General features: G+C 41.7%; 1 protein-coding gene across 13 annotated transcripts in view; it reads left to right on the top strand.

The window, feature by feature from the left end:
• BNC2 (basonuclin zinc finger protein 2) overlaps positions 1-17062 on the top strand; it is a 398619-nt gene that overhangs the window by 279608 nt on the left and 101949 nt on the right. For all 13 annotated transcript variants that reach the window (XR_014542972.1, XM_083592926.1, XM_083592931.1 and 10 more), the window contains one exon: positions 6701-6936. Coding sequence is in view for 12 of the 13 variants with exons in the window: in XM_083592926.1 (XP_083449052.1) it covers positions 6701-6936 (236 nt within the window). In the remaining variant the exon portion in view is untranslated. The remainder of the gene's footprint in view (positions 1-6700; positions 6937-17062) is intronic.

Below are 17062 nucleotides of genomic sequence, written 5' to 3' on the forward strand. Positions count from 1 at the left end.
TAAATAAAAAAATCAATTTTTAAAAAAATTTAAAATAAAAATAATCATTTATTTTTATCCACCCTGGGCACTGCCCATCTCTAGGACCCAAACAGTGTTCTCTGCTATTGTAGCATTTGAGGTACTGAGAAGGCAATGGTCTCTGTCCCTGTCATCTCAATGGATAACGCTGAGAGAAAGAGAGAGTGGTGCCCAAGCGGTGCCGCGCAACAGCCACAAAATAAATGGATTTGGAATTTGGGGTGGCAATTGCAAGAGAATGTAGAATTATTGGGGATCTCCCTCCTGCGAGTATTCTCCACTTTTCATTTACAGTGTTGGCCTTATTCCAAATCAGGCATGAATACATTATCCCATCTGTCAGGGGACTGCCATTGGAACGCCGTTGGGATACAGGGAGCCTCTGACGCTTCTAAGGAGCAGTTCCTCTTCCAGCGAGGGGAAAAGCCACACCTCCGGTGGAGAAGAGAGGGAAGGGGCCAGCCAAGCGAGGAGAGGGCTCGAAGATGCTGCTGAGAGCCCAAGCGCCTCACCTAGCCCAGCTGGCCAGGAGATACGCATGCCACTTCCGTCGCCAAGCTTGCGCAGAGGAGTGAAATGCAAGGAGGGGAGGCAGAGATTTGGGGTGTCTAAGTTCTTACATTGGGGGAGAAGCCAGAAGAGGCCACTACCAGACGCTGCAAGTGACTAAGACAGACACGAAACTTGTGTATCTGCACTGTAAATAGTTTGCACAATAAAACCTGTAAAAGACAGATCGGAGTCCTGCCTGGTTACTCACGAGCAACCACCACCCAGCATTCTGACACCATCATTAATTATACTGTATTCATGGATTTGGTGGTGATGCTATGCCCTAATGCCACACGGCTACCTCCTGACTGGAATGCTTTGGGGCAGATGGATAAGCCTTGGGTGGATGAGGAGGAGTCAAAAGGGACGACAAATGACCTAGATGTCTTATAGGCCAAGGAAAAGAGGGGGCTAGCAAGCTTGGTTTGGAGTAGGGTGTGTTCCAGAGGAATGAGGAGAACAAACTGAAGAATCTGAGAAAGGAAGGAAATGCAGAGAATGAACAGAAAATAAAAAATTCACAAGACATCGCACTGAAAGGTGAGGAATGGCGAGGTTCATAGTCTGTTTTGCTTCAGGAATCAAATATTTAGGATTTCTCTATGATCTGATACTTTATGGATAGTGGCCCCTTGCACACAACAGTCTCTTCGTGCTGCTGTAGTGCAGCTTTTATATAATTAGTTGGGAGCAGAATTAAAATTGAGATTCCACATAGCATTTGATACGGTTCTGTATTAACTAGCAATGCCCTTCCCTGTGGCGTAGAATTGTTCTTTACCGTTCACTCACAAGTAAGGAAAGGTCACTAGCAATATCAAATAAAAGTTTGTTGTTTGCAGGTTTATCCCATTTATTGCCTTCTATTGATCCCAGCTGGATCAATTTGTCCCTGCAATATTGGGTACTTTTGGAGGGTTACCCCCAAATATTTGATTAATCTTTGGGAGTGGGACAAAATCGAAAAATGTTTAGGTGGGATTGGACTTATCTTTTTAATACATGCCGGTTGAGGGTTTCTTTTTTCTTTTCCTTTTCTTTTTTTTGAAAAAAGGTTTGCTGACACTTCAGGTGGTGCACTGGCTACCTTTGAAATTTGGGACATGCCAGTCTCATGTGCTCTCAAATTGCACTTGCCCTCAAAGTGGAAAATGTGAATAGCTGCTTTGGAAAAGGCAAGCACAGTTCTCTGTGATTAGACGGCAGATTCATTAATGTGGAGGACTTCATGGCTGGTGCTGCCACATTTCTGCATTGTGGAGTTTGTGGGATAGACAGGCAGCCAAAGACCAGCAGCTTAGCACATCAGCCAAAATTCACAAGACATCGCACACATTGGCACATTCAGTGCCATTTCCACTTTTGAGATACCATGTGTTCACTTCTGTATGAAGAACTAAAGGAACTGGCATCAAACTCTTGTGTTGGCCCTGTGGGTTTAGAGTAGATCACAGAAGAATGATTTAACATTTCCCCAGCTTTTTAAGAGGAATGGTTTTCATGCCCCCCCCATAAATTGTATATTCTTCATTTATTAGAAGATTTATATACCACTGTTCACTCTATTGGTGCCATCAAAGTGCATAATAAAACCACAACAGAATCTATTCTGTGGAGTCAACATCGTCACGGAAACAAAACACCAGGAAGTGGCGCCTCTTTAACTTACTGCATGAAAGCAAGTTCCTACATAATGTTTGAACCAGCTGTTAGCAATTTTTTCTTAGTCTGCAATCCTAACCACACTTGCCTGAGAGTGACCCCCATTGAATTCAATGGAACTTGCTTCTGGATAGGATTACTGCATTTAAAATAGATCATGTGTCCCCCTGTTCTAATCTATTTATTATTTTCCTTTACCATAAGGTCCTAGGGTGGGTTTCAACAATAAAATTAAAAAATAAGTTTGAAAACAATTTTAAACACTTGCAAGCACTCTCTCTTTGTGTCTCTATGTCCCCATATATAAAAACAGTTAAATATAGACTGCATCTCTATTGGAGCTCTCTTATAACCATAGTGGGCTTGAGGTGCCTTTGTCAGTTTCCTTTGAAAAAATGCAAGCCAAGGTTAAGCTGTCAAAGTATATTTCCTAATTCTAAATAGCTCTCCCTGTGTGTAATGCCACACAACAGCAGTTATATCCCTTTTGCTACCCTGTATATTCGGATGATTGCGTACTTCATACTTTGAACAGCTCTAAAATTTCCTTTTCTGAGAGGAATCCAAGTTCCTTAACAAATCTTCACCTTTCCCCAAGTCACACCTCAGGCTTGTGGTTATACAAATACAACCTCTTGACTTTAAAGAAAAATAAAACGAAATATAAGCTCAAGCGCAAAAAGAATAAGCCTAAAGAGGTGCTCAAGGAATTTCCCACAGCACCAAGGCCTTTAAGCATTTTCCATTACCGATTAAGGTAGGCTTCCTCAACCTCGGCCCTCCAGATGTTTTTGGCCTACAACTCCCATGATCCCTAGCTAGCAGGACCAGTGGTCAGGGATGATGGGAATTGTTGTCTCAAAACATCTGGAGGGCCGAGGTTGAGGAAGCCTGGATTAAGGCTTGGTGCATATGTAATGCTTTTGGACACGCAATTGGGCACATGGTAGACAGCTCAGTCTATCTCCGCCCTCCTACATGAATCCATTCTCCCTTCTGTGGAGTGCCTTAATCTCTCTGTCTTTGTCAGTTCCAACTGTGGTTAATTCTAAGTGGGATTACTTATGTAAACTGTGTTTGAAACTACTATTGGAAGTGGATTTTCAAACCCTAATCTGATAAGCGTTAATTGTCACTAGTGCAGGTGTAATGCTATTCCAGGAGTGGTCAACATGGTACCCTTCAGATGTACCAGATTACATCTCCCATCGTCCTTGAGAATTAGCCAGGCTGGCCCTGGGACTGATGGAAAGTTGTAGTCTGTATTGTATTTTTTGTATTGATCTTTATTACGGCCATTGGCCCATCACACGACAGTTTCCCATACCAACATAATGTACTTAAACCTCCAAATTTAAAACCGCCAAAACTTACAAACAACAGACAAGAACCAAAGCAAAACAAAAACAAAGGACCAACATCATACATTACATAAATTTGTAACATAAACATCGCCCTCTGCTTATAAATTAGTAGAAGACATCCATGGTGATATCACCTAATTACAACCTAAAACATAGATCATAGTTTAAAGGGATTATCCGAGCCGCACAGGAGTCCGTTTCTCTTCTTTAGGGATAGGACGCTGATCAAGAATCTGGCAACCATGAGTGATCTTAGGGGGTCATCATCATTTAATAGATATCTCAGTTTGGCTTCATTCGTATCATCGGCAATTCCCTTTAGATATTGAGCAAGAAACTTGCTCCTGGCCGATGAGTGAAAAGCACAGTCAAGAATTATGTGATGCAACGATCTGTCCATTGGAGAATCTATTTCTCAGCACGTTCGATGGGAAGGTGTTGAATCTTGCCTTTACAAAGGCATATCTATGAGCCGAAGAAGTCAAGGAATTCAAATAGTTTGGGAGCCTTAAGAGGGGTAATAAACCAAGGTTTAGATGTAGTCTGTAGTATCTGGAGGGCGCACAGCATTAGCTAGCGAATTGTGATGAAAGAGAATGGAAATTTGGCTAGGGTGGGAGTGCAAGAACCCACAGCAAACACACACACACCTCACCATACTTGGAAGGCTGGGAATGTTATATCTGAAAGGCATTTCTTCATCCAGCAGTCAAGTTTACAAATGTGTGCTGTTCTTGCATTGAAATACATCTATATATTGCAGCAATGCCACCATTAGTGATTATATAGAAAATATGTCGCTCTCTCTGGCTGGCTTGTAAATTTGAATTCAAAAAATAATATTTTAGAGTCTATTTGGCAGAACGCCGCCCTTCATACTTCTGCAGTGCGAATGCTTTGCGGAGAGGCAGAGGACTTCAATCCCCGAGCTTAACAATCCCTTATCTTTTGCGAACTTTAAATTAATTTTTAAAAACCTATTTATTCAAGGTTGACTAAACTGCTAGAATAGGAAAGATCAGACAAATCAGCAGCAAGAAATGAAGTACGAGGAAACCAGAACTCTTTGACAAAGTGTCCCTCAGGGCAGATGTGCTGAATGAAGCCAGCAGGGAAATGATAAGGGCATTTACGCTGTGGATGGAAGAAAGCAATTTATCAAGAGTACATGAACTCTCCAGTGACCACAAGCAAAGAAGATACCAAACTGCAGGAGGAGGTAGAGGACCCCCTACAACATTATTTTAAAGGCTGACAAAATTCCATTCTCTCTCTCTCTCTCTGTGTGTGTATAGTACCATAGAGCAAGTTCACTGCATTTTACATAATGAAGCATTAATGAGTCCTCTTTCTTATTAAATGAACTTCAAAGTTGTGAGGGAACACTAGTTGTAATGGTGGCCATATGTGCTCTGAAATGGCATTTGCCATGGTCCCCTCCCCTGTCTACTCCAGCAATATTTCCTGTAGAGCTAGATTGTGGCAGGTGGTCGTGAAGTTGGATATCAAAGTTTATGCATGGTAGTCATTCAGTATAGCAAAGAGCAAGGATGCCACAAGTATTTCGTTTGTGTGAAGAGTTCAGCACTATCAATTTTGCTGCGTTAACTGCATGGTAAAATGCCTTGAGTGCTGGTGGATTCCTGCTCTAGGTAAAGAAGAAGGGATGGAGGAGAATTGCACCTTTACAGTATTTATAGCAAAGTGATCCAGTTCGCAGTACCATCCTTCAGATTTTGCTTCCAAAAGAGGTATATGTTTTCTAACAAAATGTTGTCCAATTGCATGCATCAAAATTTTGTACAAATATATCAGATTAATGCAGAAACAGTACAGAATGGACCTGCCACCCTGGGATCCTTTTGGAGGAAAGGCAAGACATAATGTTAACTAATAAGTAAATAATGAATTAGCACATTGAAAAATCGATACAGACCAGAAATGGGTTGATCCCCTCCATTTTTTGTATAGAGATGTTAATATATATTAAAATTCCACTGTACTCTATTTAATACAACAAATACTAGTAAAGATAAAATAAAGGAAAAGGAAAAACAAAAATTGAAGTCTTAGTAATTTAAAAGTGAGATAAATGGTCTACGCTGACCTAGGAGGTAAGAACAACTGACATATTTTCTAGGCTGTTGTGCAAACTTTTGCCACTAATGCTGTAATCTCTGGTTTTCTGTCTTCTAGAAGTAAACTGAACAGTTCAAAACTAGAGCTTTGGGGCATTTTTCTAACTCATAGGTTACATAGGTTCCTTCATGGACTGCATATAGGAAGTTGTGTTAAGTCTGGTTATTTACTCCTTATGTTCATGTGACAAAAAGTGGGTCTGTCAGAAGGTTAGGCTGCTTTGGGAGTTTATGGAGAAAAGGGGGGAAGGAAGCAAGAGGGCATGATTTTAGGAAAGTGTTGTTGCATAGGTGTGCAATTGAATTTGCACCTATGCATGACAAAATTGTCTTCCAGGCAACATGGTAAGCTAAATTTTTTAAAGCGATTAAAAGTTCATCCATATTATTAAATTCTATTGCTCGTGACAGTTTCTTAGTGAATGCCACTGTTGTTGAAGTATGTTTCATCTGTTCTTCCTCTTTTAATAATTAAGGTATTGAGCCATAAAAGTGTTTTCAAAGGAGGTAGCAAGAAATTCAGTTTAAAATATACAGTGGACCCTTGGGTTATGTTACCTTTGGGTAATGTAATTTTCAGGTTGTGAATGCAGCAAACCCAGAAGTGTATACTTCCAGGTTTCGCCATGCATGCATTCGCAGAAGCGCTCTATCGTGCTGTGCGCATGCACAGAAGCAGCACCTCATGTTGAGGACTTTTCAGGGTACATGAGGACCCCCGGAATGAATTAAGTTCATATCTGGAGGGTCCACTGTATATGTTGCATACCACTGTCTAGCAGGGATTTGAAATCCATGATGGTACCACATCCAAATAATATGTGTTTCATCCACCTTGCCTTCAGGTTCTCTCCCCACTCCTTTTTTTGTTTAACAATAACTCCCACTGAGGCCTTTGTGTAGAAATTCACACTGTGCTTATGTGCTAGATTCTCCTCAACTCTCTGTCTTCTTCCCTCCTAGCTTTGGACAAGCTTAGCACGCAGCATCTGTACCACCCAACTCAAGTGGAGATTGTACAATCCAATGTAGTGTTTGACATCAGCAGCCTAATGCTCTACGGGACTCAGGCCGTTCCAGTGAGACTGAAGATATTGCTGGACCGACTCTTCAGCGTCTTGAAACAGGAAGAAGTGTTGCACATCCTGCATGGTTTGGGCTGGACACTTCGGGACTACGTTCGGGGTTACATCCTTCAGGTAGGAACTAACCTAGTGCATGGGCGAATGATGACTCCCAAACTAAAAATCGCAACCTCTTAGCATTGCCACTTATTTGCAGTGTAGGATGAATTCATTATGCCATGCGCAACGGAGATGGGAGGGAAGGGGAAGTGTTGCTAATGAAAGTTTTGACCAATCTTACTGCTATGGAGAAGTACCCAAGAACATTCATATTGTATATCTTTACAGCATAGCAGGAATGCTGGGGTGGGGGAGAGCATATAGTTACTTCCAGATTACCTGTTTATCCATCCCTGTTTGTACAAAGTTTATACAATATCCACAGCTTATTGAGCATTGATTCTGATTTGGGTTTTTGTGAGGTCATGCAATGTCGAGACAAACAAATGCCACCCCACTCTTTTTCAGTGCATTTTCTCGCCACTTTCCTTAGTACAGAAATTCTCTTTCCTTACTCACAGACTTGTTGTGCAAGTGTGCCAAATCCACTTTAATTGTGCAACCTGAGTTTGTTGGTGTGTGACTGAATCCCACCCGTAAAACAGCAACAGTCCTGAAGCAGCCAATGACTCGCAAATGTTTTATAGATCCTCAAGGATCTCCATATTCCTATAATAATCAAAGAAGACATGTAGCTGTCATTGACTGAGCTTGAAATAAACATTATTAAAGAATGAGAAAAATGAGAGTTCAAATTAAATTATCTTTAGCTCACATGAATTAGCCCTCTTGACTGTACACACATACCATGTTCATCAGCTATGGTTTAGGGTCTAGAAGATTAATACAAATGAATGTCCAAAGTGTATTAATTGCATTCCATTAGAATATGTAGGTTTCATGTAAAATTTCAGTGTGGTTAGTGGTGCTGAAAAGGTATTCCTAGTAGTTTGTTCCTAGTAGTATTTGTTCATATAATGGTATGGAAAGCCCTTCTACAGGAATCAAGCCAAGGTTTAAAGTCCCACCATTGTTCTCTACAGCCTAAATTGAAAACCACCAGATTTCCACCCTGCAAGTTGTTAACTAGGGCTGCCATACATCCAGATTTTTCTGGGATTTCACAGGGATTTCAAAGGTGGAATTGACATCCGGGGGAAATTTCTGAAAGATGGTGCTTTGTCCTGGATCTTAGATGAGTCAATTGAAAAATCGCTCAACAACTTTCAGGGTGTCCTGGTTTTTACTTTTTGAAATATGGCAACCCTGTGTTAACCTTCTTTACAATTAACACATATCAGTATCATTATGCCATGGATTCCTTAAAATGTCTGTACAGAAATAAGCCCATTGAGTTCAGTGGGGCTTACTTCCAGGTAAGTGTGTATTTGTTAGCAGCCTAAAGCAAGTAGTGAAGATAGAATAATCTCCAGCAAGCCTTCTGTGATTGGGAAAAAGAAAGAAAGAAAGCCTCCTGTGTTTAAACAATCATGTGGAGCTGTCTCAGATGCATTCAGCTGCTGGTTGTTCTTTCAAAGGCAGGTGGGGGGGGATGTGACAACTCCAAATGTTGCAAGGACTGCTGCCAGCTGAACACAGAAGCGACAGCATTCAGCTGGCAGTGTGCACCTTCAGTCACTCTTGCAATGCCATCCAGTGCCTTTTTACTCAGAGGTAAGTCCACATAGTGTGGCTTACTCACTGGTAAAATTGCTTAGCGCTGCAGCCTTGAATACCTTAATGCAAACTTCATTATGACCGGGGCTGGTGAAGGTTTCTGATCTGATTTCATATTATACAGACTATTGGGTATTTGTAATACCCATGTTCTGCCCTCCATTGCTACCTGAAGCATACCTACCTCCACATTATACATCAACGAAGTCTCTTCTTGCTGTGTACCAACTTCTACTCGTTGGTAAATGTTGCAGGATGTGTCTGAGTTGCAACCAGATCGGTTGTGAGATTGAACGTACTGCTAAGTATTAGGAAGCTTTGTAAAAAGAAAGCAGCCACAATCAAGTTTGTATTCAGCTAGACCACTCAGGGTGGATGGAAAACAGAGACCAGCTGGCATTTTGTGTCCATGTGTTGGCATTTATGTGCTTGTATGCTAGAGTCAAGATGCATCGGCTCCCCGGAGATCCAGAGGAAGACCCACAACTCCAGTGCATGTACATAGTAACATGCTTGAAATACATTTCTCCAAAAGGCAAAATAAGGACATTTCCCCTTTGGAACAGGCAGGAGTGCCAACTTGAATAAAACATTGTGGGGGCGCAGGTAAGCCCCACCCCGCACAATCGATTTCATTACACAGTGCGCACACACCATTTGAATGGGAATGTCCATCAACTTTGGGGTGCCCAGCCCCCTCAAATATTTTATTGTGGGGGCCAAAGCCCCCATGGCCCCTAGGAATTGGCTCCTATGGGAACAGGTGAAAAGGGACTTCCTACCCCATCCTTTTGATCAATGGAAGCAGCCCATTCATTTGTTGTGTACAAACAATCTTCAATATTTCATGTTGGATTTATACCATAGTAGTTAAGACTTGTTTTGAACTCTGGAACAGTTCCATCTTTCACGTTCCAAGGCAGCATAAGTTATCATTTCCATTGAAATCAGTAGAATATAATCTTATACATAACGGTGCCAGCTTCGATTAGGGAATGGAGGGCAGTCCGACTCCCCTATGAACCACAACCCCCAAATCCCCAGATTTCATTTGTGTGTTTTTTTTAAAGAAAGGGTAGGTTTCTATAATTTCTTGAACCTGAAATATGAGGCACAATATACAGGTACTATACATCTTGTGACAAACGAGCCTGTTCCCTATTTCAGTGTTTAGCTTTGCCTACCTACTCGGGAAGAAATTTATGTGGATGCCAACAATAGTGAAGACTAAATGTTAGATAGATTCTAATAATCTTTTCCTTTCCTGTTTTCACTCTATCCTCAAGAGCTTTGGACAAACTGAGACTACCATATAAAGCATCGCAAATATATTAGAATAAGTTGTTAAAATGTTATAAACTTGCTTTTAAGGGTTAAATGATTACGGGTGCGTTAAAATGTAATTTTTAAAAATCCTATGTAAAGATTATCGCTGATTTTCCCCTCTTCTCTGAAAATGTGGATATGTGCCTTCACGTACATATGCTTTAGATTGAGGCCTATGCCTTGTGAACACAGATGTACATTTCTCACTTAAACGATGCCATGTGTGCTTATGCACTTAAGTGTAAATTCCTGGGGTCTGAATAATAAAAGGTGAGTAAAAAGGCTAGTATCCTAAGCAGACTAGTTTTCTATGTGGAGCTTAAAATGCATTTATTTTCAAGAGCGAAAATCACTTTAAAAAAACCACAATTTTCAAAGACTAGATTCTGTAACTTCTTCATGATAAATGGGAGGGGGGGGTCGTCACATTGTAGTGAGTAGGTGTTGCAGAAGGAGGCCAATGCCTGCTTCTTAATTACCTGTTGGAATGACTGTATATCTGCAGGACTGATCTGCAGCATAACATGTTGCAGACTGTTAGTTCTGTTGCATCATAAACAGCAAAGACACTTCTCCAGCACTAAAACTTTTTAAGAACGGGTACCATGCTTTCTCACCACCACCACCCAGGATCCTTGCTACTGCTCTTTCTCCCATGTTTGGGATCCTTCTTCCCCTGCCCTCCAGCAAGGGGATGGAAGTATTTGGTTTTTGAGATATTTCTGTATTAAATTGCACTATATTGTTTAAGTTGTGCCCAAAAGTTGGTACAGAAACAAACTATAATACAGTGGTACCTCAGGTTAAGTACTTAATTCGTTCCGGAGGTCCGTTCTTAACCTGAAACTGTTCTTAACTGAAGCACCACTTTAGCTAATGGGGCCTCCTGCTGCTGCCGCACCGCCGGAGCCCGATTTCTGTTCTCATCCTGAAGCAAAGTTCTTAACCTGAAGCACTATTTCTGGGTTAGCGGAGTCTGTAACCTGAAGCGTATGTAACCTGAGGTACCACTGTATAACATGACATATGGATAAGGTTGTCACCTATAGGTCTTTGATAACTAACTATGATCAGGATTGACAATCAGGTGGTCAGAACCCTGACAATTTACTTTAGGAACATAGGAAGCTTGCTTAAAGCAAGTTAGGCCTTTCCTTTCCTTTCCTTTCCATTCCATTCCACTCCACTGTTAATGTGCAGTCCGCCTTTCTGTATTACTATACACAAGGCAGTTTGCAGCAACAAAATATACAACAAAGAACACACACCTTATAATAATCCGATCCAATGCAGAAAGCCATAAGAAGACATAACTTTAAAATGGAATGACCTACACTGGACCCTCAGGTTACGTACCTCTCCGGATATGTAATCTTCGGGTTGCGAAAGTGGCAAACCTGGAAGTATTTTTCCAGGTTTCGCCGCTTGCGCATGCGCAGAAATGCTCTGCACATTGCACACATGTGCAGAAGTGCTCTTATTGCGCTGTGGCGTGCGCAGAGGTGGCGCCTCTAGTTACAGATTTTTCAAGGCGTGCACTAACCCCCGGAACGAATTAAATCCGTATCCAGAGGGTCCACTGTATATCAAATAAAGTAATATTCAACAATCTGTTAGAATATAATAGTGCGCTATAGAATTAACTCAAAACGTCAGCAAATAATAATTAAACAGAAATTCGTTCTTAACAATTACAATAAATAATTATTAAACTATTATCAATTAAAAAAATAACTGCAGGTCACAATGCATAAACTACCACAATACATACAAAAACTGTAAAAGGATGAAATTGAGAAACAAAGACACATAACTCATAAAATTATTTTTTTAACATCCCTGAACTCCTCTTCTCCCTTCCCAGCTTCTTTTGCTGTTCTTAAAGTCATGGTCTGGGAGAGGCTAATTGCTCAAGCTGGACTTAGAATCATAGAATTGTAGAGTTGGAAGGGACCCTGAGACTGGATTGAGGGTGGGGTGTGTGAGGCACTTTCTGTCCTCTTTGCACCTCCTCACTGAGGAAGCTATCTTCTGCTGAATTATATTGGTCTAGCTAGCTCAGTATTGTTTACACTGAGCCTCAGTGGCTCTCCAGGGTTTCAGATGGGAATCTTTCTCAGATCTTCCTGAAGGAATTCCAGGGATTGAATCTGGGACCTTGTACAGGCAATGCATGTCCTCCACCACCAACCTGGGGCCCTACCCATGTTTCGATGAGTTTTAAAAAGTTACAGCTGCACAGCTAAGCAGCTCTCACATCTTTACTGTGGAATCCGAAAGACCTACAACCTAACTATAAGGTAAAGGTAAAGGGACCCCTGACCATTAGGTCCAGTCGTGACCGACTCTGCGGTTGCGGTGCTAATCTCGCTTTATTGGCCAAGGGAGCCGACGTGCAGAAATGCTGTTTACCTTCCCGCCGGAGCGGTTACCTATTTATCTACTTGCACTTTGACGTGCTTTCGAACTGCTAGGCTGGCAGGTGCAGGGACTGAGCAACGGGAGCTCACCCCATCATGGGGATTCAAACCACCGACCTTCTGATCGGCAAGTCCTAGGCTCTATGGTTTAACCCACAGCGCCACCCGCATCCCTTACAACCTAACTATAGGTGATGCTAAATTCATTTCCAAGCAATCTCATTGGTGGCTTTTGTTTAGTTTACATGTACCCAATTTTCTATAGGGACCTCATTGCACGGGGAGGGGAGGTTTAACCCTTCCTTTCCCAGCCATGATTTTGGGGGAAATCACCCCCTCCCTCTGCTTCAATGAGCAACAGAAGAAAACTTCCCATTGGCTCCAGTCGGAACCCTTTTCTCCCTTCTCTAATTGCAGTATGGGGGTGATTCCCCTGTATTGCAGCTGTGGAAGGTAGGCTTAAACTTCCCCTTCCTGCACACTGTGATCTCTGGAAAATCCCCCTCCTGCCCTTGCTATATTAAATAAACAAACCACAGGTATGATTGCCAATGACACATTTAGCATCATGTGTAGTTAGGCCCTTATATATACAGGATTGTTAACAGCTACACTGCGAGCCACATAGTTGAATGCTGTAAAGCCCTATAACACACCATTAGGTTAAAGGTCACTTTATCTGGCTAAAGTTCAATCACACCATAGCCTTCAAGGCTTCGGTGTGATTATTATGCTTGACAACAGTGTACTGAATATTTGCTGGGTTATAGGAGAATAATTATCTAGGCAAGTTAGAACAGCTGTTACGAGTCTTACCAAACATATTGACTTGGTTAGCAGTTGGCTGTAGACTGTGTTGCTGGGCAATGAGATATGGTAAGGAACCTGGGCAAGCATGCCTGTTACTTGGTTCCTGTAATTTTATGCATATGTACATAACTTGGGTAGCAGAGTATCACCAGTTGAGGTGTGTTGAAGTGCGGGCGAACTCTCACAGAATACAGCAAAGCTTTTATTAGCTCATATTTAAACCCATTTGTCCCCTTAATAAATGTAATATATGTCTGCATGCAATATTGCAGCAATATAAACTTTGTATCCACAATGAAGGTTAATTAATGCTATTAATTGTGCATTTGCATTTTCAATCAACCTAACATTTCTGTCAAAGATAACAACAGTGAAAGCATGAATCAGCTTTTCATAGCAGCAGAGAAAGAGGAGAACGGCACTCTTGGATCTGCCTTGGAGCCATCCTGTCTAGAATCTTTTTTTCTTAGCCATATGCTGCCTGGAAGCCCACAAACAAGCCATGAAGGCACGATATTCCTCCTGCTGCCGATCTTGCAGACATTCACATATAATGCTAAGCTAAACCATGGCATTGGCTGAGCATGAATGTGCCGGCTTCCAGCAAGGAGACTGCAGCCACTTTCTCCTCTCGGTCCTCAGTGTGGCACAGCAGTTAAGCCAAGGATTCCAAGATCTTGGTTAGCTCTCTTGTGTTGAACACTTATCTGTAGCCAAGGTTTGTTCTTGGCTACAGTTTGTGGTTTAGGAGGAGAGAGCATAACTCCAGTCCTGGCAATCCTGGAAGAGAGGGCTTAACGCAGATGGGCTGCACATTGAAGCGCAACTGAGTGTGGTGTCAGCAACAGAACTGTGTAAACCACGCTGGAGACTGGCACATGCTCCAGAGCATTCATTCTGTCATAGCTAAGCTATGCGCCCCTCTTTCTGTTTTGATGGTGCAATGCACCTAATAGGCCTCTGTCCAACTTCCTCTGGGAAGGTGTAAAAGATGAGCCCTAACACAGTGGGGTAGAATTACTGGGGCACAGACACTGAAAGCCTCTGCAAGCGAAGCCACAATCATGTGTGCTTCCTTCATAAAAACCACATTGTAAAGCTGTTTACGTGCCAGGACTGGAGTTCATGGTCTGTATTTATTTTGCAGCAGCTGTTATTAAAAAAATCACAAACCCACAGAACATAACAAGGAGTATTTTATCATACTGCCCTTTGCTATTCTAGTGATCAAGGCCATCAAGGCAAACAAAACATCAGGTTTAATGTAAAAAGTGGTCTATAGGTTGATTTCAAACATTTAAATAAGATCAAGCTTAATACCATTTGCTTAAACATTTGTGGCTTTTATCCAAAAATTTTTTTTTTAAAAAAACCCCAAATAAATATTCAATCATAAAACTTATTTGAAAGGGAGCCTGATTCTACACAAAGTTTCAGAGTGGAACCCTGCTGTTTTTCTTCAGGTGAACTTGCCAAACAGCACCCATGGGTGTCAGCAGTGAAGACTTATCTGTTCTCTTGGGCATGCTCAGTAAAGTCATTTATGAGAGTCACTGGTGTCCAGTATGGGCATGCCTAGTTGACTGTCACTTGGTGGATTTGGGTCTACAGTGGTACCTTGGTTTGCATACGGTTTGGATTACAAACACATCAAACCCGGAAGTGCGTGTCCTGGTTTGCAACCTTTTTTTGGATTACAACCCTTTTTTTTTGGATTGCGAACAAAACATTTTTGGAGGCTCCATTGGCGAAAGCGTGCCTTGGGTTCCAACCTCCTTTGGTTTACTAACGGACCTCCGGAACAGATTATGGTTATAAACCAAGATACCACTGTACTCTTTCTGATCTCTAAAATCTCACAGGAACAGCAGACATCATCTAGACCAGGGTTTGTCCACCTGGTCCCTACCATCCATTAGTGGGCATTTCAGGATTCTAGGTGGGCGGTAGGGGGTTCTACAGCACAAGCTGAATCCTCCTTCTATCGAGCACTGGTGGGCGGTAAGGAAATTTTTACCATCAAGAAAGATGCATTAGTGGGCGGTAGGTATAAAAAAAGTTGACTACCCCTGATCTAGACTTTGGTTATATCCTGGCCAACAGGGACTTTCATGGGACTGCTGTAAGCTCGCTTCTTACATTTATCCCATGGCTCCTTACTTGCCTTTTGCAGCATCTGAGTGGGTGCCTTATGGAAAGTTGCCATCTGGACATACTCTAAAGGAAATATCTCGTTCAGTATTGTATAGGTGGGAGGTGAAACATAAAGCCAACACAAACTGCCTTTGTATGGAAGCCTTGCCACGTGAAACACTGTGTGCCTCAATAAGTGAAAGGGTCATTCCATTACCCATTCAACCACGGGTTATTTCTGAACCTTTCAGTGTCATGATCTTTCCTTGCTTTTTAAAATAAATTTTATTAGAGTTTATAAAGAAAAATACCCAGCTTATTCTCAAATATCTTTGTTGTTGTTGTTGTTGTTTAGTCGTTTAGTCGTGTCCGACTCTTCGTGACCCCATGGACCAGAGCACGCCAGGCACCTTTTTTTAATCCAGCATTAATCTAAATAAGATAAAAACATAAAGAGAGAGAGAGAGAGAAAGAGAGAGAGAGAGAAAGAAAAAGAAGTAGAAAAGAGCTTAAAAGAGAAAGAAGAAAAGAGAAAGTTCAGAAACTAAAGAACTTCTGATTCTTCCTCTGTCCACTTTATATGAACAACAACAACAATTTTATTATTTATACCCTGCCCACCTGGTCTATACTGACTACAAACAGCAATTCAGGATTTAGATGGTAGTCTTTATCTGTCCTAACTAGAGATGCTTAGGGCAGGCACAGGCAAACTCAGCCCTCCAGATGTTTTGGGACTACAATTCCCATCATCCTTGACCACTGGTCCTGTTAGCTAGGGATCATGGGAGTTGTAGTCACAAAACATCTAGAGGGCCAAGTTTGCCTATGCCTGGCTTAGAGACTGAAGATGGGACTTCCTGCGTGTAAAGAGCCATGCTCCTTCCACCAACCGCCTCCTGATTTCAGTGGGACTTACTTGACTGTGGGTAAGCTCAAGACTCTGGTTGATTACTGCAATTACTATACCATATTATTATTATTATTATTATTATTATTATTATTACTTCTTATTCCCTGCCCATGTGGCTGGGTTTCCCCAACCATTCTGGGCGGTTCCCAACAGAATATTAAAAACATGATAAAACATCAAACATTAAAAACTTCCCTGTACAAGGCTGCCTTGAGATGTCTTCTAAAAGTAAGATAGTTCTTCATCTCCTTGACATCTGATGGGAGGTCGTTCCACAGGGCAGGTGCCACCACCTCTGCCTGGTTCCCTGTAACCTCCCTTCTCGCAGGGAGGGAACTGCCAGAAGGCCCTCGGAGCTGGACCTCAGTGTCTGGGCTGAACGATGGGGGTGGAGACGCCACTCCATCCACTCCAATAGATCACTCAACAAAACCACTTTCTATAAACAAACATTATCTTCCTCAAATCCAAATGTCTTTATTTCTTTTCCTTTTCCATGCAAAAAGTCTATGGGACGTTTCCAATCTTCAGTAAATGTCACAATCTTTTCTAATTACTGGAGCGGGCTTGGGTTTTTTATCCCATTTAGACACCTATGTACCTGAATTTTTGAAATTTAGGGACTAGTTTTCATTTGTGGTATGCTAATGGCACTGTCTTTAGGCAGTCTTGAAATTTTAGGGCCACAGTTAAAAACTGTGAAGGTCCCAAAAGAATCAGACTTTCCGTTTCTCTAGCATACATTGATTTAGTGCTTTTTCTTGGAAGTCTAAGACATCTCAAGGGGAGCTGTTTCTCTCCCAGCACTGATCTTTCAGTGCACTGCTAATGCCTGTCCTATGCAATAACAAGGAATAATAGTGAAGTGAGAATGACTCTTATCAGAAGGGGTAAATGTCATTAACACTTATTGTTGCCTTCA

This window comes from Podarcis filfolensis (assembly GCF_964270895.1).
Source record: "Podarcis filfolensis genome assembly, chromosome: 17".
Classification (NCBI taxonomy): domain Eukaryota; kingdom Metazoa; phylum Chordata; class Lepidosauria; order Squamata; family Lacertidae; genus Podarcis; species Podarcis filfolensis.